Source organism: Epinephelus fuscoguttatus, linkage group LG21, assembly GCF_011397635.1.
Source record: "Epinephelus fuscoguttatus linkage group LG21, E.fuscoguttatus.final_Chr_v1".
Lineage (NCBI taxonomy): Eukaryota > Metazoa > Chordata > Actinopteri > Perciformes > Serranidae > Epinephelus > Epinephelus fuscoguttatus.
The window spans coordinates 33,687,480-33,714,355 of record NC_064772.1 but is presented as its reverse complement, the minus strand read 5'-3'; the positions used below and the strand labels follow the sequence as shown (position 1 = coordinate 33,714,355).

The window sequence follows — 26,876 nt, the reverse complement described above, 5'->3', positions numbered from 1 at the left end:
TGAGTCTGTTGACGTCCACTACCCTCAATCTGCCGCCCCAGCACACAAACAGGATAACACTGTCCACCAGACTCATAAAACATCCTCAGCATTGTCCAGCAGATGTTGAAGGACCTCAGCCTCCCCAGAAAATGGAGGCGGCTCTGGCCCTTCTTGTCATACATCTCATACAGCGGTTCGTATGATTTACGTAAGATCAGTAAAGTTACTGTGGTTCATTTTAGAAAAAGAAATATGGTGATGACGTTTCTTAAAATGACTCAAAGTTCACTCAAAGGTCACACAGGTCTCCTGGGGGAGAGTCTATATTTTGTGGTCCATCCACCACCTCAACCCACTTCCTCACAAGACCGTGCATGAGCCTGTTCTTGAAGACGGCTTCAGTGGTTTTAGCCCTGTCCAGTTTATAATCTATGAACACACCCAGGTACTTGTAGTGCTCCACAATGTCCACAGTGACTCCCTGGCTGGGATGGGAGTCACCGGGGCCTTTGCCTTTGTCCTCAGATCCACATCTACGTATATCAGAATATCTGGGCATAGTGGGATGGTTTCTCAGATGTGGAGGATCTCGTAACAACAAATTGAGCAGGACACAATGTCATGCTCATCCACATCCCATCTACAGCAGCTGATCTCAAACAGCCCAGTCAACTGATGGAGCAGCTGGTTGATGGCGTCTTTCAGGGCGCCCTATTTAAACTGCTCTGGCCTGCCTACTGTTGCTGCTTCCTCTGCAAGCTGCTTTGCAAGCTGCCTCCACCCCAGCTCCTCCTTTTGCTGTGTCTGACTTATCAATGTCATTTCTGTTTGTCATTGATGCTGCTCTGTTCTGTTCCTGTGGGGTCTTTGCTGCTGCTCTCCCTGCCTTGGGCTTTCCATGTAGGCGCATGGAAGGGCAGGGAGGTTTGCTCTCTCTGCCTTAGGCTTTCCTCATTTGCACATGGAAGGGCAGAGAGGTTTGCTCTCTCTGCCTTAAGGCTTTCAACATGGGCGCATGGAAGAGGCTTTCTGCATAAGCCTAGGAAAGGTAGAGGGCCCAGAACAAAGCCATGCGCCAAATGCAAATGGAAATAAAGTTTTATTTGACGAACGTGGTCCTGACTTAAATTAGGATGAGGCAAAAGTAGCACTGCGGAGGGCAGGATTTCAGTACTCTTGACACAGTGATAGTTGATTTCATAATCTGAGCACCAGCCACCCTCGACTAGCCCCACAAATCTGTAATGTACACTAGTAATCAAAATATGACTTTATCCATTGCTGTGAAACATTTAAAACTAGCATTTTTAGCTGGCTCTTGAATGGCTGGCTCTTTATTGGGTCATACCTGTCCGTATAATGATGTCAGCACTGTGTAACTGCATCACATAATTACACTGTTCATGGTCATAATCGATCAGTGACACTTGCTTTGCAACTTCACAAGATACTTGTCATCATTGAAGGCTATGGATTGCCACAGTGTCCAGTTATCGTGTTTTAGTTTTTGCTTTTAATGACATCACTGACCACGTCTTACTTCTTCCTGTAATTTCCTTCTAATGAGCTTTTGAAGCTGAAGCGGAGGGAGCTGATGGAGAGGCTGATTAAAGACAAGCTGCTGCTGCTCAGGAGGAAAACACCATTTCATATTCCCACAGACACACACTCTCACAGATTCATGAGACATGCGCACACACACACACACATAAGATCTTATACGCACGTACACGTTCACACAGACCCACCAACGCAGACTGAATAATTCACTAAGACCAGACCTTGGGGGCTCTGCAGTCTGCCAGTTTGCGTGTGTGCATGCGGCGTGTTTGTATGTGTGCGAGCGAGTGTGTATCTGCGAGTGTGTGTATGTGCTTGGAATCTCCCTGAGTACACTGCGTAGGCGGATAAGGAGGGAAGCCCGTGTGTTCGAAGCACAAGTCAACACAGCAGCTCTCGCCTGCTAGCTACAGAGACAGGGAGATAAAGAAAGAGCAAGTGAGATTAAGGACAAGGAGATAGAGATGCATGGAGGAATAAACAGGAGGAAAAGATGAAATAGAGAGGGATACGGAGAGGAGAAGAGCAAAAGAGAAAACGGACAAAGAAGCATGTGATTGGTGGGTTTGGCTGAAGAGATGTTTTTTGTCTCTATCCAGTTCTAGCTGAGCAATTGCCATGGAAACTGAAGATTTGACACATGCTAAATTCTCAAACACAGAGAGCTGACACAATGAATTCAGACTAAATGTAGGACCCTTAACATGCTAGAGTGTCTCTTAAAACAGCCAGCCAGAGTCCACAAACATGAACACTGTTTACTCTAATTTCTCTGGTAATCAGAGATCAATAGCAGCCTTCAGATACTGATTTACAATCAACTGATAGAACCCAATCACCAGAAAGGCTGATACTGTACATTTCTGCAAACCACAGATATGTTACACTCGTACACCTCTCTTTAGGTTTACAATTTATATTCTGACACTGTGGTTAATGTGTGGTTTGATTTAAGCACAAAACCCTATTTGGTTAAGGTTTTAAATACCCACTTGTTCTGGCTTTAAACACCCAGTTTGATCCCAACAAACAGGCTGAAATGTCCCGACGTGTTGTTAAAAATATCCGCTTTTGTTGGATGTTGGTCTCAAACAGTGTGCAGTCTGCTGCTGACTGCTGCTTGGCAGCCGTCTCACCTCGGTGTCCCGCCATCCGCCATCCACCAGAGAAGCTCGGCTCACAAAAATAACAATGATAATAATAACTTTATTTATGTAGCACATTTAAAAACAGAGTTTACAAAGTGCTTTGACAAGCAAAGCAAGAGCACAAACGGGATACTCAATGTAACAACAGGAAGCCAAACAGTCCAACTGAACTAAGGTAGAGGCAGGATAAAGTTAAATACAAGACACATAATGTCAATCTAAATGATTACAAATAATAAAAAAAGTATTAAAACAACAAAATAAAAAGTAAGAAAAGAAGTCTTTAAACATGAATTTTGAGAAGTGGTTTAAAAATGGCCACAGACTCTGTGAGCCTCATCTCCTCAGACGAGTCGTTCCAAACCTTTAGATTAAAGTCTTGACTTTGGAACGACCAGAAGGGCACAACCTGAGGATCCAAGGCTGCTAACAGGCTTGCATGGGGAAACATTTCTGCTATGAGCTTGGGGCCAGACCCAGACAACTTTAAAGGCCCTGACACCAAAGTCGGGCGGTCGGTGAGTGTCTGTCGCCCTAGTTTTTGCGGTGTGTCTCGCACCGTCGGCACTTCAGCGTTGGCAGCTTTTCGGCCGACTGAGCATGTTGAATTGGTGGCGGAGCTTGTTGGTGAGAGAGATCACTCTGATTGGCTGTTCAGGTTTTATTTCCTCTGCCCTGTAGCGAGTGAATCTGCCTGTAGTGAAACCGGGGCTAACCGGTGCTTCCTCCTCAGGCTCCACTTCACTCAGCTGCCCGACAGACCCGCTGCTTCTTCCCAACTTAATAGTCCATTCTCACTGAGGGCGAATATCCACGCGGATTATTCTCGCGGAAAAATATAAAAGTAAATTTCATGGGTTCTTATGGAAGTTTGCACACTGGGGCGGAAATTTCGTGCGGTGAAAAAAGTTTCCGCCCAGACTTTGACCCCCCGCAGAATTCACCGGCGGAACAACACAGCTGGGCCAATGAAATTGTTTGTTTATAGTCACGCAGACCCGGGAGAGTCCGAAATCCAGTCAGGCAGGACAGTACTGGAGAAAGGTTGATAAACCTCGTTTCACAGCACGACGGGATGATTTTATGAACAATGAATTAAAGGACAACGTCTGGCAGTCCATTGTCCAGCTTGGTGGCTGCGGTGAGAGTGGTAAGTGCTAAAGAAAGTTGATGCTGACGCTTGTTAAACGTTAGCTCGCTAGCTCGTTGCTGCTGCTGCTACTCTCGTCCATGTTCACCCACACCCGTTCACGCAGCGCGGACTTGGAACACAACAATGCAAAATTCCGCAAATCCATCCCGCATTTCCGCATCGCGGCAGTAAGAATATGAAGAATGAACCTTTAACCTGAATAACAAGCACAGCCGGTTAGCCTCCGCTAGCCTCCGAGCTAGCCCCAGCTCTCCATTTGGAGCACCGAGCCCTGGTTTGTAAAGTGGAGCCTCGCCTCATATACATGTAATCTGAATTACGTGTGGTTTGCAGAGACGTACAATGCCAACATTTTATTTGGCAGCTGGGCTGTATATAGACCTACTGCATAAGGATCCATTTTAGTGTTTTGCTTTGAATAAATGAGCAATAATTTACAGCAGCTCTGGCAGTTTTCAACAGAAGATCTTCCACCAGACCCTATTAATTCTGTTGTTGATGCCTTACTTTCTGTCTTTAGTCAATCCATGTTTTTCTTTAGTTGTATCCATAGATTTAACACAGAGATTCGTAGTCAGTATGCCAAGTAACAGCCTCTACATGTGTATTCAATGTTCAGACCCAAATTCATCCGAACGCATTTATATCACCTTTTCAAATCCCTACTTAAAAAAAAAAAAATTGCTATGTGTACAGGAAGCTCATAGTATAGACAGTATAGACAGACAGGAAATGAGCCGAGGCAGGGTTGAATATATAACAAAGGTCCACAGCCAGAATCAAGCCATCGACATGTAAAGGTTAGGCTACAGGGGCAACACACATTTCTTCACCAGCAAATGGATTTGCACTTATTATCACCACGTGACGCAAGTGTGACAGTTAACTGATGGTGCCAGGCGTATCCTCTTGCACTGCTCATGCAGCGGCAGCATCTAGTTCTCTCTGCTGCATTCATTTAGCCATATATGAGTGAATATCAGAGTCAGCCAAATGTGTTTATATCCATAACATCCTCTGCACTCATACTTTGGGATGCCGTTTTCACTGTTAGAAACGAAGGTAGTTTGCAGTACGAGCCAAGACAACAAGGAAGCTCTGCATCTGAGCATCATCTCGAGCAGTGTTTCCGTACTGGTCCAGCTATGAGGTCCAGATTTCTCCTTAGTCATTACTTCAAGGTCCACACAGTGTGATACATTCGGCGTCACACTTGGGCTCGGCCATGACATCGAGCTAGTTTGCTGTTTCTGTCAAGCAGCTGTCCATTAGTCACTCACTCTACAGCAGAAAACAACACTTCAAAATAAAAGGCCTGTGCTGAAATTTGCAGTACTTACAAATAAAATGTGTTTTTTTTCCTAAACTTTCTAAACCAGATGGGAACCACTGATCTAGAGCACACCACTGGCTACCTGGAGGCCAAATCCAAACTGTAGATCTTCCTCCTTCCAACTATGTCACTGCTACCTCAAATTATAAAGCTGAAGGCAGAAATAAAGACAGACTTTGCACCTGTTAAACTCAACTTTTTCTGTCAACATAGCTCACACTGGGAAATCTATTGCTTCAATGGACCATATCTACCATGAACCCTGTGATTGGACATCCACATTAAAGGTGGCAAATTTTCCTTTTAAGTCATTTGATCGCACAGTTTATGGTGAAGATTGTCTCTGTTTAATGGTGCGTTCGTTTTGTACTCGGAGGCTGGAAGTCAGAAATGGGAATGACGTCACCTCAACAGTTTTTGCATTCTAGTCGACAAGGGTGGACAAGTTGGAAAAAAACATGGACGCCCGCAAGAAAGCCTTTGTTGCCCTTGCACTGTCGGAGTAAACAGCTTCAAAACCATAATGCACTCCAACTGATGAACGCCGCAGATAAGGATAAAAGACGGAGATGGTCGCAATAAACAAATAACATATAATTGCTATAAACAGTACTTTAGCAGAGTGTTTACTCACTATGTATGTGACCGGCAGCCATTTTGAATTTGTAAGTCGGGGTTGATGCGGTTGCTCCAAGTTTCCGAGTTGGAAATCCGTTTTTTTTTTTTTGGGGTGTGTTCGAGTTTAAACTTCTGACTGGGAACTGGGAATTTCTGACCTCCAAGTACTAAACGAACGCACCATAAGTCCCTGGGCCTTTTCACCAGTGTAGCGTTAACCACAGTTGTTGCTTGTAATGCCCTACACCATGCCAGTTTTTCTTCTGGTGTGCAGTAAGTGCCAACTCTGTGACTTCAAGACTCTGGTTACATGTTCTGACAGTCCAGTCACATAAGGGAGCCTCACTGGGAAGCTTCTGTTGGTCCCTGTTGAGCAGCGTCTATCCTGGTCTAAAGTTGGCTCTGAGTGCCCACTGGAGACGCCTGAAGTCAAGCTCCAGAAACAGTTTGTAAGAGGACAAACTACAATTTTATCAGCGTATATTGTTTGATCAGATTGTATTATATTATGATGCAACACCCTACTTCCTCACCTTGCACTTGCCTTAGACTGCAGTTGTATTTTTTCCGGCTCCGTTGGTCCAAGCTATAGAGAGTTCCAGAAAAATGATGAGTAGGAATAAAACAGTCCATTGAGTCATACAGTATGAATTATAAGGGGGTGTTTCCAGCTCAATACTTGTATTTTCTTAGAGGCTGTCAGACTTAAAAATAAATCTCTTCAGAGGGAAAGTGATGTGTCATCATTTCAAAGTAAAACCTTGAGTGTGAAAGTAATAAGAACACATTTGCCATTAGGGAGCAAAGCTGGACATCGTATAGTAGAAAGTATGAAACTTTCAGTGCTTTAGATGTGGAACAATGCTGGAGCTGACCGCTGCCTCACGAGCCATATGCCAGTGATATCATGTAAAAGCACTGTGGCTGTAAACCAATCCAGCCTACAGCTGTCAGCTCACAGGTGGGACACATTCCCGTCTGAGTCCCTCCTGATTACGCCGTCAATCAAACTGTGCCACAGAAATAATTAAACTTCGCCCAGCTTTCATCAGGTTTGCTCGGCTTTGCAAAGTGTTACAATGTTCCCCAAAAATGAAAACGCTGCCAAAGCACAACATGACTTTCCGCAATGTTCTTGTATTTTCGTCCCATTAGAGATGCTGGCCGCACACTCAGATGGCAGGACAGAAGCGTTCGCTGCTGGAGAAGTGCTGATGTCATCAGTGTGAGACAGCTGACAGGAGGACGGGGGGTCCTGTCATGTTCTGACAGCCTGAGCATTTATTTCAGTCCACTTAGTGTTGCATTTGGGGCTATTTCTAAACAGTGTATATAAATAATACATTTCCACCAATATGCTTTCATTTATTTACTCAACAGAAAAGTGTAAATACCTGCTGGCACATTGTCTGTGTCAGCTCATGTCATGGGAAAGACACAGCACATACACGAGGAGAGACAGAGCTACAGTAGGACGAGTATGACTCCACAGCTCACCTCTCTAAAAGCCTGTTTACTCCTGGTATTAACATTCATTTTAGTGATCCAAATACAAGCGGACACACCTGCGTCAATCATGTGTCTCAAAGCTGACCACTTGTGTTTAGATTTCGGTACTGCCTACATCACTTAAGCGAGAATGTCAAAGAGCCCTGAGCACCTACACGGTCTCACTCCAAAGTCGTCAAAATGCAGCAGTTGGTCAGTGACTTCCGGCGTCAGACACCAACGAAAAAAGTTGTTCTTTCACGTCAGCGCAATATGCCATTATAGTGTAATGGCGGCCAACAGCGTCAGGGGGAAATACAGCTGGACAACACTGCAAAAACTCAAAATCTTACCAAGAATATTTGTCTTATTTCTAGTCAAAATGTCTCATTTCTAGTAAAAAAAAAATCTCATTACACTTAAAATAAGACTCATCACCTAAAAAGTTACTTGTTTTTAGGCAATTTTCACTTGTTTCAAGTAAATTTTCACTTGAAATAAGCAGAAAAATCTGTTAGTGGAGCAAGTTTTTTTTGCTTGTAATAAGAAAAAAAAACTTGATGGCCAAATGAAGCCTCATTTCTTTATTTTCTGAGCCCACTAGATGGCGCTCATGGTTTAAAGAGAGAGGCTCAAAGAATCGCAATTCATTGTTCTTTCAACCTTTTGTTGAACAAAAAGCGCCATCTAGTGGGCTCAGAAAATAAAGCTTCATTTGGCCATCACTAATGGTCATGCAACACTTTGTCCAAGTCAACGTAAAAGTTATAAAGCATGCTGTCACCAAAAAATCCCCACATCCTGCACTGATGACATAGTCCTTGTCAAAGGCGCATTGAATGCATCCGTGTATACACAAAAGATTTGTGGTCAGATGTCAGAGTGATTTTTCAGCTGATTCACAATCAACCAATAGCACAGCGACACACCTTCTCTGTCAGCCTATCATCCTGCTGCTCTTCATTTTGAATAGGGTTCTCTCTCTGCTGTAGCTCATTCTTGCTGCAGTCGTCCTCACCCTCCACCTCCCCATCACCACCTAGTCTTTATGGATTCATCGGCCTCATCAGTCTCAGAGTCATCAGCCACCATCACCACCAGTGTCTGGACTCCATGGGGGGATTCATCCTGCTGCCACTCAGATGTCCCTTGATCACAAAATATCTCCCACTAGTGTCCAAACGCTAGACACTGCTTTTAGATCTTCTGTTAACCTGTTCACTCATACTCTGTATAGAATATTATCTTTACTGCATTCTTCTGTCTCTCTTGATTGAAACTGTATTATGTGTGATGAATGAATAAAAACACTAGTACTACCCCTGTTGTTGCTACTTCACTACAATCTAGGTTACAGTCAAAATGAACTACTTTGTACGATGTGTTATCCGACAATGTCTAACAGCAAACAGCTGTTCTGAATGGCCAGGCGTTCATAGTGCTGCTCTCAGTAATACACACCAAAAGTGATGGGAGAGGAGAAACTTCAGATCTTGCTAACTTTCCCCTCTCCTGACAGATTGCTGTGTGAAATGTTTGTGCTTGTCAGATAGCCAGTTTGGGAAAGTTACAAGAATTGCTGGATGCAACTCCGACTTTGGAAAGGTGTGTGGGGGGGATTGGGTATCAGACACTTTCCGACCATCTGATGAGCGTCTCAGTTGAGGCTTACTGCTCCTTAAAGGAGCACAGCTAAAAACAGCAACACCACATCAACCTATATGTATCCTGGTGAGGAAAAATCAGTTACACTAAAAATTGACTCTCACGTTTATTTAGGCGCCAGGCGAGAAGTGGGAGAAACTTCTCCAGTGATTGTGCTGACAGAGCAGCTTTCATTAGAACAAATGGACCACCATCTTTGTGTTCCTAATCCACGCTGTCTCCACTGTACGCTGCTTGAAATAATTTTAATGTTAATAAAAACATGGGCAGGAACAAATCCCACGCAAATGCAATCCGAAGGTCACCTGACTTCAATCTTGGATTCCCTCATTCCACACAGCTCGGGCTCCACTCATGCGACATGGCACTTTTCAGAGAGTACACACCGGTCCAGTCCCCCAACAGTCGTTAAGAGTGATAATCCCATAATCACCACAATCCTTAATGGGCTGTTTCGCTCTGAAGTGTCTCAGGCTACAGTGTGTACAGCGTCTCCCTCGGCCTTAACGAGGTTATGCAGATTGATGCAAATGAGGTCTAATCCCCAGAACGCTGGGGACTCCGGGGTCTTTAAGTCGGTTAGCTGGCCTTTTCTGTGCCACGGCTCTTGGGGTGGCAGAGGAGTCGTGGTGAATGAGAGAGGGAGTCCGAGCAGGTGAGAGGGAGACAAAGAGAGCGGGTGAAGGAGGTGTGATCAAGTTCGAGCGGAACCTGGAGGAGGGAGACTTGATGAATGGGAGGACGAGAGTGAAAGGGCAGCTGCCAGGAGATAAAGCAGTGACAAATCGAGGTACAGGCAAAGGGCTGAGAGGAGAAGGACAGCAAAATACGGGGCGCTACCAAAGCACCTGGACGGTCACACTTGGCTATGTTCACCTTTAGACTCTTTGGATTTGAAAGATAGGAGGTGATAAACAGGCACTCCCACTCTCTTTAACTTCAGGGCTGTTAAAATAAATAAAATTGAACTGAATTAAAAACTAGAGCACTCATTGATCACAACGCCCATATTTAAATATGATCCATTCATTTTGACTAAGATTCTTATTACAGTTTTTTGTTTGCTATAACATACCCTGTTTCTGTGCAGCAGCAAATGAAGTCGTCTCTCAAGCCCTGTTTGCATTTCTTATCATATCCATGCATCAGCTGTCGACATCTGTTTTAGACTTCTGCAGCGCTGTATGGAACAGCTGCTTCTGTTCATTGGAAAGCGGAGGCAACAGTGAACAACACAGATGAAAAACCTGGCTATTTTTGTTGTTTTGATTCCTCCGACCTTTTATTACCGATTCCGATTTTGTAAAAATAACGTGATCGGGGCCGAGGGTCGGATCGAGACATCCCTACTTAAAATACTTCGACAAGGAGAATTTAAAGCTTTTGCTCCTCTCTCGTTTTTAATGTCTAACTTGTTGCAACTTATAATCTACGCAAACTTGTAAGTGAAGGACGACAGGATCATAGGTCAACATCCAACAAGACAGAAACCTGTCTAAGAGACTTCACTGTTATTACGAGTATTTATTGAAAGCCGAAACTAGACACAATGCAATGCATCAATCATACTGCATTTTCATTTGTGTCATGTTCATCTTTATTGTTCTTTGCCTTTGTTTCAGGGAAGATGCTGCCACTTTTCACAGCTTTACATCAAAGAGTGGAACAAACCTGACAAGGTGCTGCTGGTGCATCCAAGTTTGTCTCATCTTTCCCAAGAAGAAACACAGCAGAGATGCAGTGTTTGATGCTTTGGTCTTTGGGGCACACAGTTGTTTTTTTTTGTATAAAGACATAGCCAATTAGAAGCTGATGATGTGGAGGGAGATATAACTCTCCCAGAGATGCTTCTAAAGTATGTGTCATCATCTGAGAAAACAGATTGGGAGCTCATTTTTCCCCTCAATCGTTGTGCAGCCACAAACAGTCAGCTCTGACTTTGAATACAAAAAAAAAAAAAAAAAACAGACTTTAAAAGGTGTTTTTGTAAAAGCTGGTTTGAGGGCATCTGCAGATTTTCATACGTTCGGCTTTCTCACAGGGGAGCCAGCATGCTCTCGGCTTTTTATCGAATATGGAGAACACCCATCTGCACTGAATGGTAAACTTGATCATGATGAAATTACAAAGCAATCACAACCATTAAAGGACAGAAATAAAACATTTGGTGTCCATTTTGTCTCCACGGCCAAGAAATTCATGGTCTGATCTTTATCAATCGTGTTACATTACTGGTGTATTTTTGGACGACAACACACTGAAATAGCTAAATGTTTACAAGCTTCCCTTTTCAAATATTAGTTATATAAAACTCTGTTCCAGGCCGAAAACGTGGACTTGTCATTGGCTCCTTTAGCCAGGGTACCAACTTGGGTATCACACATTCAATCAGCAGCTCATGACTGAGTATAATGGTGTGGGGGAGATTTTCTTAGTACCAACTGAGCATGGTTTAAACACCACAGCCTACCTGAGTATTGTTGCTGAGCGTGTCCATCCCTTCATGACCACAGTGTACCCATCTTCTGATGGCTACTTCCAGCAGGATAACGCACCATGTCACAAAGCTCACATCATCTCAAACATGACAATGAGTTCACTGTACTCCAATGGCCTCCACAGTCACCAGATCTCAGTCCAATAGAGCACCTTTGGGATGTGCTGGAACGGGAGATTCTCATCATGGATGTGCAGCCGACAAATCTGCAGCAACTGTGTGATGTCATCATGTCAATATGGACCAACATCTCTGAGGAATGTTTCCAGCACCTTGTTGAATCTATGACACCAAGAATTAAAAAGGGGGTCCAACCTGGTACTAGCAAGGTGTACCTAATAAAGTGGCCAGTGAGTGTAGATTCAGATCCAAAGCCTTTTATGGACCCAATTTCTCCTGCAATATTAATAAACCTGACAGAGCCACTGTGCTCCAGTGTCCCGGTGGTCACGACAGATTGATAACCACAGGGTCACAAGTTGGATTCTCTCAGCAGCTAAAGCATGCCGCCTCATCACAAGCCTGTCTTATTTTTATAGTTGGAATAATGAGACAACCCAAAACTCCTCCAGGATGAAGCATCTCTGGTTTGGGACCAACTGTTCTCTCGTGGTTCACACCGGCCAAAATAAAGCAATTAAGACTGAATTATTGTTCAGGTTTATGTGTTTGTGAATGAGTTGTTGACCACAGGGTCGCCAGTTCAAATCCTGGAAGCTGCTGAGACAGTGAGGGTGGTCACACTGAATGAAACACACACTCCCTTTCTTCAACCAACACATTCTCACTCTGACTTCATCACCTATTGACATTTGGTTCCACGTCCACATACAGCATGCAAGGCACCCTGGGTGGGTTCGTTGTTGTTGTTCTGAGACGTTGTGTCTAGTTCTGCCTGTTACATGCATTGTGTTTTTTCAAAATACGCTTCTGTTTTCACAGGAAATTTAACATTTACATACAGTCTCTTTCAAAATAAAAGCACTACGTCAGTACAACTCTGCAAACTGGCGTGTTTTTTTTTTCCCTTTAACCACAAAATCACGTGGTTAGGGTTCGGAACAAAAAACAGCTTTAGAATCTTACGGGACGCGAACACTGCTCTCTTAAAAGAAAGTTGTGGTTTGTTGGACCATTCCACCACCCGCCCATCCACCCCACTCAGACTTTCGCCGCCTTATCTTTTGTCCTCGTCCCGCCGTGTTTCCCCTTGACGCCCAGGGCATCATTAAACTACCACTGGCCGCTTATCATGCCAACGTTAAAGGACGCTTTTTTTTTTGTTGGTTTTTGATGCTGCAAGTCACTGCCCGAGCGTTGGATTTCAATGACTTCGGAGCGAGACCGGGCTCCTTCAATCACTCCTGCATGTGTGCTCTTGAGCAGTCATCAAGCTTCCATCTGCTCCATTTAAAAGACGCAGATATGATGGGTAATACCTGTGCGTGGGTTATGGGCTCAACCCTGTCCTGCTGTGTATGAACAATGGACTATAGAAGAGCCACATGTGCAAAACGTCTTTTTTTTTTTTTTCAGTTTAAAGTCAAAACTTTGGGATCTAAGCTCAAAATTCTGGGGCTGGTTGCATGAAACACCTTAAGTTTGTTCCTTCAGTATGACACTTAAAGCTTAAATGAAATACCTTGCCAATATCTGACTGGAAAGATCCCATTGCATAAAACCACAGAGTAATCATTAACTATATGAGAGTGGAAGAGTGCAGCTTTGGGAAAGTTGACTGACCTGACATCAGCAGGTCACAATCATAATTTGACTTCTGGTCAAATATGTAGCACAAGATTATTCGCTAATCATTACGTGTGTCTATCAGGTTCTCCTGGTCGTGACACACTCTTCTCAGGAGTCTTATTTTTTCTCATTTATCACCACAGACATGTTGCAGTTACGATGGAGTCAGAGTTACTTTTTGTTTTTGTTCTTACTTTGGTTACTAAGGTCCAACGGTTTAACAAACTTCAACCAGTTCATAAGTACAAGTCCAAGATAAGGAGAAAAACTTAAATTGTTAAGTAAACATTTTAAGGAAACCTTAAGGAGTACACTTAAGGATGTTTTCTACAAGCGATTTTATCTCAAGGAAACCTTAACTCAGACTTTAAGCAAATCTTGAGATAAGCTTTAAATTCTGACCTGAAACTTAAGAATAAAGAAAGTCAAAATTCTGACTTTAAACTCTGAACGCAAACAAATTTTTCACATATGGCCCTGACCCTCTTCACTCGTAGACCCTACACTGATGATGGAAGAATTAGATTGCGCACTGAACTGGGAAAATGGAAGTCGCACTGGAACAACATCGGTGGCACTCAGCATGCAGAAACAACATTTATTATTATGTCCTCAAACTGAACATGAGTAAAATGATGATAATTGTGCGGTGAAAGTTTTAGTGTCAGGAATCAGATCAGGAAGGACCTAAATGCAGAGCAGCAAAGGCGTGGAGGGGAACACTGGGGTGGAGCAAACTAGACTAACACGGAACAGGTGTGAAGGGAAGACTCTGGGAACAGGGAAGGACTAACGAGACAGGTGTGATAGAAAACAGGCGGGAAAAGACACAAAGACAGGAACATGACACACATGAGAGAATCTACAAAGCAAAACAGGACGCAGATTAAACATGAATGCATCGGCAGTACATATCGGTCATCGGCTAAAGCTGATGGCAAAACATCGGTATCAGCATCGGCCATAAAAAATCCGTATCTGTCGACCTCTGGTAAACTTGCCTGAAAATGTCAGAACATGATTGTTTTGTGGATCACTAATATTCCTTACATTGATTATTTCGATAGAGCATGAGAGAGGACTTCAATCATGAAACACATATAAATACATCTGGTGAAACGTGCACACTACTTGGTTTAAGAGGAATTAAAGGAGACAAACGGCTGAATATAAAGTCTGCAAATGAATCCAGAGACTCATCTTAGTGATAAACTACTGTAAGAATAAAGTGCTGAGACAAACAACAACAACAACAACAACAACAACAATGGATCAGCTGTATCTGAACTGGGGAGTTTATCTTCATTCAAAGACGACAAAGGCTTTTCTCGATGAAAGACATGTTCTCACTCCTCTCTAGAAGCTTCTGCGTCCGTGATAGACGGTGACAGACAGATGGTCGATCCAATCACCTGCCAAGTACTTTCTGAAAGTGTCTGCCCTTTTCCAAACAATTTCCAATGACGCCGTCTCAGATGGTTCCATGTAACAAACCATCTGGCGTGTCAGGTTGGCCAGAATTGAAATTACAGGATAATGGTAAACGCTAAAACATAATGTAATAGTAGCACAATTATGGAAAAGTCATAATGTCGGCAAACTGACTCTGTGGTAACAGTTACACGGCACTTAGCTAACATTTTGAACATTAACATAATATGCGTGAATTAAAGTCGGTGTTTAGCATCGGCCTCATTTTTGCTAGTTTCAATAAAGTCATCTTTGCTTCCCTTGTGGCAGATTTTTTATTTGATCCGATCACATTTCTGTAAATGAACACACACATACACAGGATCCATAAGCCACACACAACCTCTTCCCTCTCAGCACCGCCCAGCAGGTGCCATGTTACCCGGCTGGATGCGTGCCGATTTGAGATGTGAAGGCAGTTGGGCATTGCAGCACAGCGGGCATCTGCTGGCCACCGAAAAGATGGAGAGGAGGAGGGAGGGAGGGAAGGAGGAAGGGAGGGGGAGAGAGAGAAAACAGGTTGTCAAAGGAGACAAAGAGCAGAAAGAAGGAAGGAGCGAGGTGGAGAGGGAGGGCAGTGTTTACAAGCTCCAAGAGTTTACAAGTATGTGTGTGTGCCTGCGTGTGTGCGTGTGTTCTTTTGTGAGCCTGCCTGGTGACGTGTGGGTGTATGTGTGTGTGTGTAACAACAGAAAGGGAAGAAGACAGGAGAAGAGACAGAGAGTGTGATTTCACACCAATAAAGTGCAATCATGAGGCACTGACTTGCTCCTGACATCAGCTCAGTGTAGCAGTGTTGCTGCGTTTGCACCCTCTGAGTGAAACAGATGGAGCAGAGAAATAAAACTAACCACCGGTGAACAGAGGCGGAGCCAGGAGGTGGCTTCTGGGGCCCCGGCCCCCAGTGTTTCCTCAAAAGCCCTGAATCATTTCGGTTTTTGAAATAACTTCAACTTTGTGTCAGTCTGAAAATAACATATGCCCATGTTGTTTATCCTACCATGCTACCTCTGGAAGGAATCTTAAGCATCACTTCCACTTACATGTGACTGGTGTCCGCAGATGCGTAAATATACGTATGATGCCTCTAGTGTCCAACGCAATGAGGTGCATGTCTTTACAAATGCATAGAAACCTGCACAGAAAATACCTGTAGCCATCCGGTAATTTGAAATATGCACTTGGATCATTACTGAGACGAAAACAGGACCTGCCAGGTACGTAGCACGTTTGGTGAAATATCTCATTAAAAAGACGCATGAACGGCTAAACGACGATCTGACTGTATGTAATGTGTGACTATAATCTAACAGAATAACATTACTCAGATTCACAGTGTGTTAAAACTAATTAAACAATATCTTTTTCATCAAATAAACTCACTTGCGGATCAACACAGGTAACTGAATTAAAGGAAACAGCCTGTGTGCTAAGCTAGCATAGTGTCATACAGTCTCTCTGAAATCCACCGCAAAAGTCGTCAAATTCCAGACTGAAATATTACGGAGGGGCGGAGTTTTGCTGGCACATCCGACATCACAGAGATTTCCATCGGAATAAATGGACTTCCGGTTGCCTCGTCTCCGTACGCATATGTACGTGGTAATGCTGTGAGCAACAACGTGACAACATGACCAACTACATTATCACAGAGTCGCAATTGAAGTGTTGCTCAAATACTTGTTAATGTCTTTACGTCGTCATGGGTTGGCGTGTGTCTGCTAACATTACATGCCACAAAGCACTACAAGTTTGTATTCAGTCATAGAACAACGTATCCTCTTAGAACAGTCTGCATGGTACCCTAGACATTAGTGCCCCACGAATGACGTTGTGTCCTGAATGCACAGTTATGTAATTATTGTAAAGTTAGTGTGGTTAGGTTTAGGGAAACAAACATGGTTAGGATCTACTTTAAAATGAATCAAGTACGGTTCCAAACATGTGACTTCAGGGGAAAGTCTGCATTTTTGTGACCCGTAGACCACCCCAACTTGCATCTTTGAAAGTCCATTCTGGACCACTTCCTTGTTTCCTCCCGTCAGCGCATGTCACGTGATTGTCTTTCAAAATACATGGGATATATACAAATTCGGTTGCGTTACTTTTCAGTCCCGCTGAGATCGAAAATCTTTTACCAGAGACCCCTGACCGAGGTAGCAGCCAATCAGAACACATATAAAATGCAACAAATACAACATATGATACAAAAATCTTCAATAAAACAACAACAACAACAACAACAATTCAAACAGTGGTCTCTCAAGAACAACAAGCACGTGTCTCTGTCAACACATTCTTTACGATGCCCTTAAATTCATCAATGGATATAACGGTTTGTAATTTATATCTTTTTGAAGACTGTTCCATGTTCAAGGTGCACAGTAGGCAAATGCAGTGATCGGTGTTTGAGCCCTATTGCAACATCACATTTCAATGCCTGTTGCATAGCTTCATGTTACTGGCTCCAATTGAAAGTGGATTACAGCTTGTTGCTGTATCAGTATTGAGGACCACATTTAGTTTGCATTGTTGAGGATCTCTGATTTGCAATTAGAGCATTTCCAAAATACCATGGATTCAAATGAAGCAGATTTCTCAGCTAAACATTCATTCAGTGAACTCGACTCTAGCATAGTAACAAAAATAGGTTGTTTACACTGAATTTTTACCCGACCTACGTTATGTGACTTAAAATAGTAACATCGGGGCGTCGGTGGATCAGTGGATAGAGCAGGCGCCCCATGTACCAGCCTGTTGCCGCAGCGGCCGGGTTTGACAGGTGAGTTTTTCCTCGGCAACTATCAAGTGTTTTCCAAATGATGTACAGATTTTGGGGCATTGTGCTTTCTCTTTTTCTGTCATATTGTCCCAGCGTTTACAATGCCTGGATACAATGAAGACCCTCCTACTGTATTCATCTGTTCTGGTACAATATAGACGAATTCGGTGAGCGATTTGTGTATGCCGCCATCTTGTGGCGGTGCCATTGCTGCGGTGACATGTGTCAGTTCATTATGCTGTCATTGTGAACTGACTCTCTACAATGACAGCATCATGTATAGCTGGATTGATGATGTTAGACAGTGGCCTCCGGTAACTGATGAAGGTATCTTAAATGAGTACCTATATTAATATAGAAATTAATCATTTGTTTGAGCGATAAGCAGGAAAGATTAGAGTAATAGGGAGATAACAGACTGTATCATTAAACACTGTGTACTATTACGTTAGCATACGTTACGTGTGCTGACGTTAGCAAGCTAGCAGCATGACATTTAATCATTATGGACAGGCTACGTGACTAGAATATTTTATTTTATTTTATAGAATATTATATTGATCGCCTGGCCTCCAATGACCAGAAAAACAGCAATTACAGGTCTCTGATTGAGGGTCAAAATTACCTGAGCTCCGGATGGGTCGGGCAAATTTTACACCGCCTTTTAGACGACCATCACATCATATTGATATGATGTGATGGTCACGTAGCCTGTCCATAATGATTAAATGTCACGCTGCAAGCTTGCTAACGTCAGCACACGTAACGTATGCTAACGTAATAGTACACAGTGTTTAATGATACAGTCTGTTATCTCCCTATTACTCTAATCGTTCCTGCTTATCGCTCAAACAAATGATTAATTTCTAAATTAAAAAGATACCTTCGTCAGTTACCAGAGGCCACTGTCTAACATCATCAATCCAGCTATTCATGATGCTGTCATTGTAGAGAGTCAGTTCACAATGACAGCATCATGAACTGACACGTCACCGCAGCAATGGCACCGCCACAAGATGGCAGCATACACAAATCGCTCGCCGAATTCGTCTATAGCAACAGAAGAACTTCGAGACTGTTCAATTAAACACGTTGAGGACGACCATGAAGCTGCAGGATGTACAGTATCACTGCCCCAGCAGGAGTCAAATTAGACAAATCCAACAAGCAGGCCTGCAGATAGAGCCCTCAAACGTCTCCTCACAGCTTAATCCATAAGTCATACAATATGTTGCTGTGTGTGTAACATTTGCATGTACTCAGCAGCACGTACATGTCTTCTCCCAGAAGCACAGAAAGACTTCTCTTCCCTGCATCTTCCTGGGAACATCAAGGCTCAGCGCCTTACGCAACTCTGAGCCGAGCTCATCAAAGCACGAGGAAGCACAGAAGCACTGAGCTCTAAACGCTGAGGTGGATGACCTGCTGCTGCAGGCAAACAGGACTGTTTGACTGACACCAGCTGGAGAGGGAAATTATGGGATGTTGAAGGCACCTTTACACTTAAAGTCTCAATTTAAAGTTGTTTATCTGCTATGTTTTCTGTATTCCTAGAACTTCTTAGCATGGCTATCATGTAGTCCTTGGTTGGATGTTATAATTCTGCCTCTACGGTGTCATGTGTACTCTACATGTGGCACAGAGCATGTCTGTCTGTCCTGAAATAGGCGTTCCTCTCTGCTGCTCCTCGTGGGGATTCCTCAGTCTCTCCTGTTAAGGTCCATGCCAGGATTAAATCTTTCTAAATGGAGGTAAATGTGGGCTTATTTGTGCTGAGCTCAAAATAAAGGAAGCTACTGAAGCCTGTTGATCCCCTTCCTTTGCTGGAATATAAACTGCTCCCAAAATTGATGCATTAATGTGTTCATCACTCTAATGTTACAGCTGGTGAGAGTGGAGCTCATTTTGAGGCAACACAGCACTATCCCAGGGCTGTAGGCTCCATAGGAGTCTTAAAATGTGTTTGTCTTGTTGTGTTATTGGGAGCCAGAATAGAAGGAGTCATGGCTCAAAACCAGCCGCCACTGCCCGTCAACAAAAACAAAGATGGTTAAATGTGATAAGACCAAAGGACTGGACGGAGGCCATCATCAAAAATGCTCACATGTGCAGCGCACACGTCATATCAGGTTAGGGAAAAAGTATTTCCTGTTGTAGGGATGAATAAGGTTATGTGTATTAAGGGTTATCATGTCCACCTCATCAGAAACTGGGGAGGGATTAAGATTGGATTTCTCTGCAACGCTAACTTTTTAGCACATTAGCTAACGTTAGCTTCCATAGCAAAACAAACAAGTGTGGTCCTCCTTTGTGAGATTGGCTTCCTGTGACATCATCCATCCACTGAGTGAGAGCATACGGGTCGGCCAGTCTGGTCCCGTTGGTCAGTGTTTACTTATTCAAGTAACACTGGCGGTCCCGGAGAGTGAGTGACCTGACATGGTGCGTTGGTAAATTCAGTCTGAGGCTCTACACTAAAATGAGAGCCCTGTTGGTGGAAGAAACGGAGCGTTATATTTCTATATGAATTAACGAACAGTAAAGTTAATCGCACATTCACTCTGCTCGGTGCTCTGCTGCTCTGAGAGTGCGGTGCTCTGAATAACCGAACAGCACATTTCGACAGCGCTTTGAAATTTATGGACGGTCCAGTTTGTGCCGGAGTGAGTATTTCTGAACGCACCACTCACATCATCTTCCTCCATCGTCTAAAACAAGCCAACAGGACTTGCTAGCTAGTGCTAGCTAATGTCTGTGGAGAATTGTTTTGCCTCCAGCTAAGCCCCGCCCACCAAAAACTGTCACACAGTTTACTAACAGTAAAGGAGTCTATAAGTAGCAGAAAATGTGAATACATAAACACAAGTACCCTTTAAAACTGTAACTTCAGTTCTTCAGAAAACGTACTTAGTCACACACCGACTTTCTCCCAGTGCAACTGTGTGTGTTTTCAATATATAGCTCTGTACCACAGAGGAAGAACACAGTATATATCAGGCTTTGCATTCACACACAACACTTATTAGCAGGATCTTCTCCTACACATGTATTTTTCCATCTAAGCCATGCCTCTAATACTTGTGTACATGTTTCCATTCACTGTATCTAAAGTTCAAAACTCACAGCTGGTTCACTCTAACCAATCAGTCCTCCTTAAATCAGAGCCAACACACAGAGTAAGATGGATCTGTGGGAAGCAGCTGTAGCACGCTGTAATAGTTAGCATTTAAAATACTGCCATAGACATGAAGTGTTTCTCAAAGACAGAAGGTAAAATCACCTGGAGATGCCCACTACTGCACCTCTCCCTGCTCTGTGTGCATGTGTGCGCGGTCGTGTGATGGGTGGGAGGGCGTGTGGGTGGGGGAGTCAGAGGGGGGGGGCAGTTGCCATGGCGACGATGTGTTTGTACTTCAGCTGCAGAATGGTAACATCCTCCCCGGAGGACAGTGGCTCCGAGGCTCGTAATTGGGCAAAGTCTTCTCTGAGGGGCGGCGAAACAGACAACAACGCATCACCCATACGGTTGCTATGACCTCATATCGAGGTTGAATGTGCTGCTCGGTGGAGGCGCACAATCTGTCTGTGCGGTCTGATGTGTGAGGAGGATTTCAAACATGGAGGATCAGAGTACAGTGAGCAGAGAGGGATACACGCACAGAGGATCGGTGTACAGTAAGCAGAGAAGGTCTGAAGTCAGGGGAGGAGAGTGCATCAAATACCTGAGCTGGACACCGTGCAGGCTCACATGCACGCTGCTACTAATCTAATTAGTTCCTCTTTTATAGAGGTTGAATCTAATTATTTTTTTGTCCATTATAAGTATCAGAACAAACATAAAACAAGGCAACATGTTGTCCCTCATGAATTATGCATCCTCTGTTTAAGACACTTGCAAATGAGTCGGTCTCCTGACAAATCGCACAGCCTTTGGCCGATCGCTGCAATTTCAGAGCACAAGAGGCAAGTTCTGTGAAAATCTGATTATCTGATATTATGCGTATCATTTTGGATATGCCACCACGGGGCAATAACGCAGGATATTCCCAGAAATTTGGTCAAAATCTGATCAGTTGTGACATTTTAAGGAGGAGGCAGAAGGCCTGGAGAGAATCGCTCCCCAGATGAGAACAGAGCTGGGAAACAGAAATTAATTTAGCATCATATTAGTGTGGATATTCTTTGCCTCAAGATGTGTTCACACCTGTGTCTGGATCATCAGGCCTGGTCATTTTTCTAAATTAGCAAAGATCACGCTCCCGATTGATTTCCTTTCAGTGGACATGTCAAAAATCGATATGTAAAACAGCTCTGACCTCTCGCTCATCTCCAGTAATCATATAAATATCTGTATCGTAGGAATTGATTGTAACAGCTGCCGTACATGAGAGGTTGGGGATAAGGCACTGAAATAGTATCACGGTGTTTCACGGTATTTTTGTGATTCTTGACAATTTTTTTTTTTTTTTTTTTATTAATTTAATAGTTTTACAGTTTTCCTTCAAATTTTCACTAAAAACTAAAGAAAAATCATCTAAATTCTTTCATTTTTTGAGCAACAACAGTAACTTCAGATTCAGATTCTCGTTACTCTCAGCAGAAAAGTGCTCGCTTCTCCAGTTTGCCAAGTAGCAGTGCATCAAGTGCAGGCTCACCTGACGATACTCTAATTGCTTGAATTCACGTTACGTCCAAAACACACCTGTAAATAACTGAAAGACCAAATTTAAGTGGCAACCTCCTGGGCTTAAAAATGAAGCCAATAATGGAAGTGCCAAAAACTGCAGTTCCTCTAATGGCCACTTGAGGCTGGCTCCAAGATTGAATCAATCCCCACAGACCTCCATGTTAAAACGCCCGACTTTACAGCAGAGACAAACATGTTTACAGCCTGGCACAAAAGCAGTTTTGGCTAATTTACCCCTTTGTGACAACTGTGAGTTTAAATCTTATTAAGTCCTAAAGTTATGCATGATTAAGGACGTGGCCACCTTGAGTAACAGACGATCTGTCGATACTGTCCTAAGCTTCTCATTCAGATCGATCCCTCACTCCTCCACAGAGCCAGCTTCTCGCCCAAATATGTTCACCTCTGGCTCCAAAAAACCAAGATGGCGACAACTGAAAAGCGAAATTAGAGGCTTCAAAATGGTCGTCCACAAACCAATGGCTGATGTCACGGTAGCTCTGTCCATTATTTTTACAATCTGTGGTCTAAATACAACCTCTGCCCCTTGTGCCTCACTTTGCGCACAGATTATGCACCATTAAACCAGCCAAAGTGGACTTGGACGCACCCTAAATGCACTCTAGACCAGTGGTTACCAGCTGGTGGGTCCTGGTCCAAAAGTGGGTCGCAGGCCCATTCTGAAGGGACCGCAAGTTACTCGTAAATGTGTCAGTGAATTTTCTGGTACAGAGCTTTTATTTTGAAGTGCACTTTCCTTGTAGAGTGAGTAACTAACGGACAGCTACTCAACAAAGACAACAAACTAGCTTGACAATATGGCTAAACGCAAACGTGACATTGAAAATATTAAACTGTGTCGACCTTACTGATGACTAAGGACAAATCTGGACGCCGTGGTTGGACCAGTTGGGAGCCACTGCTTTAGACCATGTGCTATAGATCGTTAAAATATGACCTTTTAACTCACAATTCAAAAAAGCTAATGAAACCACTCACAGAGAGCCCACAGCACGTTATCAAACCTGCGATACCACAACGTAACCAGCAGAAAACACGTTGGAGTGAATGTCTACACAGCACAGTGAGCAGCATGTTAGCAAGCAGACGCACAGCACCGGTCCGTGTCGACACAGGATGCGCTCAGGTACAGTTTCAAATTAAGAGTTTACACACAGTATTTCTGGATTTCAGCTTCGGTCATTAAGATAAAACTTGACTGTAAAGCAGCGATGTGTTTATTTACTCAAGACAAATGTGGGATGAAAGGCAGCACTGCAGTGATGAAGTTGAAATTAAAGTGAAGGAATGATCTTACATCGTCACTTTGGTTAATTTTATTGTCAACTAATGGAGTGACAAAACTGCTGAGACATTGCAAACTGCAGACCCAATACTGTGTGTCCATTAGCTGAAAATAAAACTGACCGAAAGGATTAAGAAACAAGATGCTGCAAAGACACAAACACTGCAGTCCCTTTTTATTAACTGCATTACAAATACCAAGACCGTTTTCTCAATGAAGCCACAGAGCTGGTTGAACAAATTGTCACTGTCTTATTAACATGTCCTGGGGATTTCTCACACAATATGTCAGGACGAAATGGTCTCGGTGTGATGTGTGGTGACAACAGACGCCCATTGTTCGCTCCTTGATCATCTCCACCGAAGCCGAGCGTCAAGTATCCACAGTGCATCATTTTAAAAGCAGTCCCATCCTGGATGAGAAATGGCTCCGCCGTGCTCACTCTGCCATGAATGTGGCTTTTATTCTTCACTACGTCGCGCATGAGACGGTTTCCATCACATACCGTATAGCTGAACAAACAGGATAAGCCTCCTCTTGATTGCTTCCCACATTAAGTACACCCAGCCTCCATTACAATAAAGACACAGCGGAGGATCAGGTGAATAAATGTGTAGAGTTTGCTCAGGAGTGGGCTCAGGTTTCGGTGATGTGGAGCAGTGGGGTCAGAGTGGATTCAGAGACTGAAATGGGGACTTTGAGTTATTCTGCAGAAATACGCAGCAGTATTTGCAAATCTTTGCACCGGGCTGCAGCTTAAAGTTCAGTCAATAGAGTTTGCCTTCTAGAAGACAGATTTCCTCTGTTTAAATTTCTGGCAACAGCTCTGGTGTCTAAACAGCTGCTGGCGTCCATTGACACTCCTCCTCCTTGTCCATTAGTTCATTACCCACAGCCATTAGCCAGCGTGTCATCACCATCATCGGCACGCTTGGTTAGCCCGACTAAAAGCCCGCAACAATCAACCGACAATTATTCTGAAGATATGAGTCAATGGGAAAACATTTGGAGAGCACTGGTGTGAGGTTCTCTGCCTCTCAGTTGTGGGTTACGTTCCCCTGCAACACTGAGGCGCTCCGCTCATAAATAAACATCCACCACACGCAGAAGCTTCCTGCCACACGCTGAACCCATGCAAATCTGCTGTACAGACGCATTTAAGATATGAACTCAGTGGAACGAATCGGCGGCGTTTCACTGAGCACGAGAATATGTTCACCTTTGCAGAGCTATCCACGCTTATCAGGATGGGGAAAATAAGTACAGCAGGATTAATGTCAATTACCCAACTCCACGTCAATTATTCAACTTGACTGCACTTGTGTGGAGTCGTGTTCAGCGCCTCTGTGTCAGGAAAAAAAGGGGGTGTTTTTGCACCAAATCCACCCCTTCACCTTTGAAGCTCGGCTGCTTCTGTGACTCTTGGGTGTCACGAACGCAGCAAGACATCACTTGCAAAAGCAGATGGTGAGTGGAGGAAGGCAGGCAGCATATTTTTAAGCTTTTAGGACCTGAAGAGTTCAGTCTTATCTGCTCCTGATGGGAGCAATTAACGCTCAGATTCTTTAAACACTACATATAAATGTCTCTCGGCTGTCGAAGCCTGAGCTGCTACGTACACTTTCCCTCACACCACCATGATCACCATCACCATCACCATCCTCATCGTCAGCCCTGAGGTGAATTTCCGCAGGAGACATGCCGCTGTGGCTGCTGAGGCACGTTTGAAGTCTGGTCACACGTTCAGAGATGGAAAAAAAACATGAATGATTTGCATCAAAGATAACACAGCCGCAGGGAGGCGAGGACGGATGGAGCCTGTGTATTCTGAAATATAGACAGCTTCAAATTGCATGGCCCCTGGGCTCCATGAAAGATTTAGCAGCTCGGATACATTGTTTGTTTTTGCTTATAACTTAGTGCAAATTAATTGAGAGGATATTGATGTTTGTTTCTGTCTTTGAAGGCAAGCAAAACAAAGCAAGTAATAGCTTTATGTCTGTGAGGTGTGTGTATGCTGGACGTGATCAAAGATAATAGATCCCATCTCACCTGACGCACCTGAATGTGACTTTTTTTCTGCAGATTGCTTTTTCTGGCAAAATCAGTCACGGCAGAAGCAGCGTGAGACACTTAGAGTGTGGTGTTAGAGCACAAAGGGATGTACAGAAACAAAAGTAATCAGATTTTTTAATAGTCTGGTGCTGTGCAGCCTTTGAATATGGCCCAGGACAAGAATCAGACATGAATGACAGGGTTCAGATCCACAAATAAAAGACTTGAGCACTTTAAATCTACAGATGTTGGATCAGAAATTAATGTAATGGTAAATTAAAAGTCAGTTTAATTGAATAAACATTCATGTTAGTTATTATGGTGTGTTTTAAAATGAAAAGCCACATTTTTCTGCTCTTATGTTGCTCACTTATCACACATCTTCCAACCTCAGCTGCTGTAGCATCACTGCACCACCGTGTGACTATTACCCATGCATCAGCAAACATCATTATCGAGGCTATCTCTGCAAAACAAAATGTCAACTGAGCGCCAACATCATCAGGATGCCATTTTCCTGCAGCTTTTGAGTCAACAAGTCAATTATTGAAAGTGGGTTTTAATGACAGGGGTAAGAAAACAATGGTCTTACTTTGACTGTCGAATTTCCTGATGATGGTGTCCAGGAAGGTGTTCTGCGGAGCCACATGGCCCCTCCGGACCGGCATCTTCGCTGCGGTGGCCCCTGGACTTTGTGAGGCTTTGCGGGACTTTTATAGATGTCTCACCGTTTCCAGTCTCCCCAGCAGCAGAGCGCACGATGCTCACTGCGCTCCCCGCATGGACACTCAGCACTGGCAGGTAATCCGGGGGCCAAAGTTTCCCCCAAGTTGCTCAGAGACGCTGCTGCTGCTTCTCGCCGCTCTCCAGGAGAAAGTGAGCACAGGAGAGTTCTGGAAAGGAGGCGCACTGTACGCACGGCAGATCTGGGCCGTTTCCAGCCTCCAGTTTCCAGGTTGAGAGGAGCGAGGGTGTCTGTTTCTGTCCCCCGAGGGGAGGGCCGCCTGTCAGGTGATATTTCCTCCTGGTCTCACACTCGGCGGAGCGCAGCAGACCTCTCATCCTGCACTACAGCCCGCTCCTGTGAAGCAGGCTGGGCGAGCTTCCCGACGAGCGTCGTTGGAGCCATAGTTGGGGCGCTGGGCTGCGCGTTTGCTTTTTTTTTTTTATTTGTTTCTCATTCCACCTCTTCTGTGCGCCTCTGGATGTCTGTGCCGGACTGGGAGAGAGAAGGAACACAATGATGGTTAACGGAAAAGGAGCAGAGCGCAGATCCGCAGCTCGAGTCGTCCTAGATGTGTGTTTTTGGAGGTGTTCTCTGTGTCTCTCCTCCTCCTCGCTGTGCGCTCTGCCGGATGACTTCAGCTCCACCGGCGTCTAGCT

General features: G+C 44.0%; 1 protein-coding gene across 1 annotated transcript in view; it reads right to left on the bottom strand.

The window, feature by feature from the left end:
- Positions 1-26,876, bottom strand: part of kcnh2b (potassium voltage-gated channel, subfamily H (eag-related), member 2b) — a 409,664-nt gene extending 382,788 nt beyond the window's left edge. Inside the window, exon 1 of the mRNA XM_049565471.1 lies at positions 26,086-26,876. Coding sequence (XP_049421428.1) covers positions 26,086-26,161 — 76 coding nt within the window. The 5' untranslated portion in view covers positions 26,162-26,876. The remainder of the gene's footprint in view (positions 1-26,085) is intronic.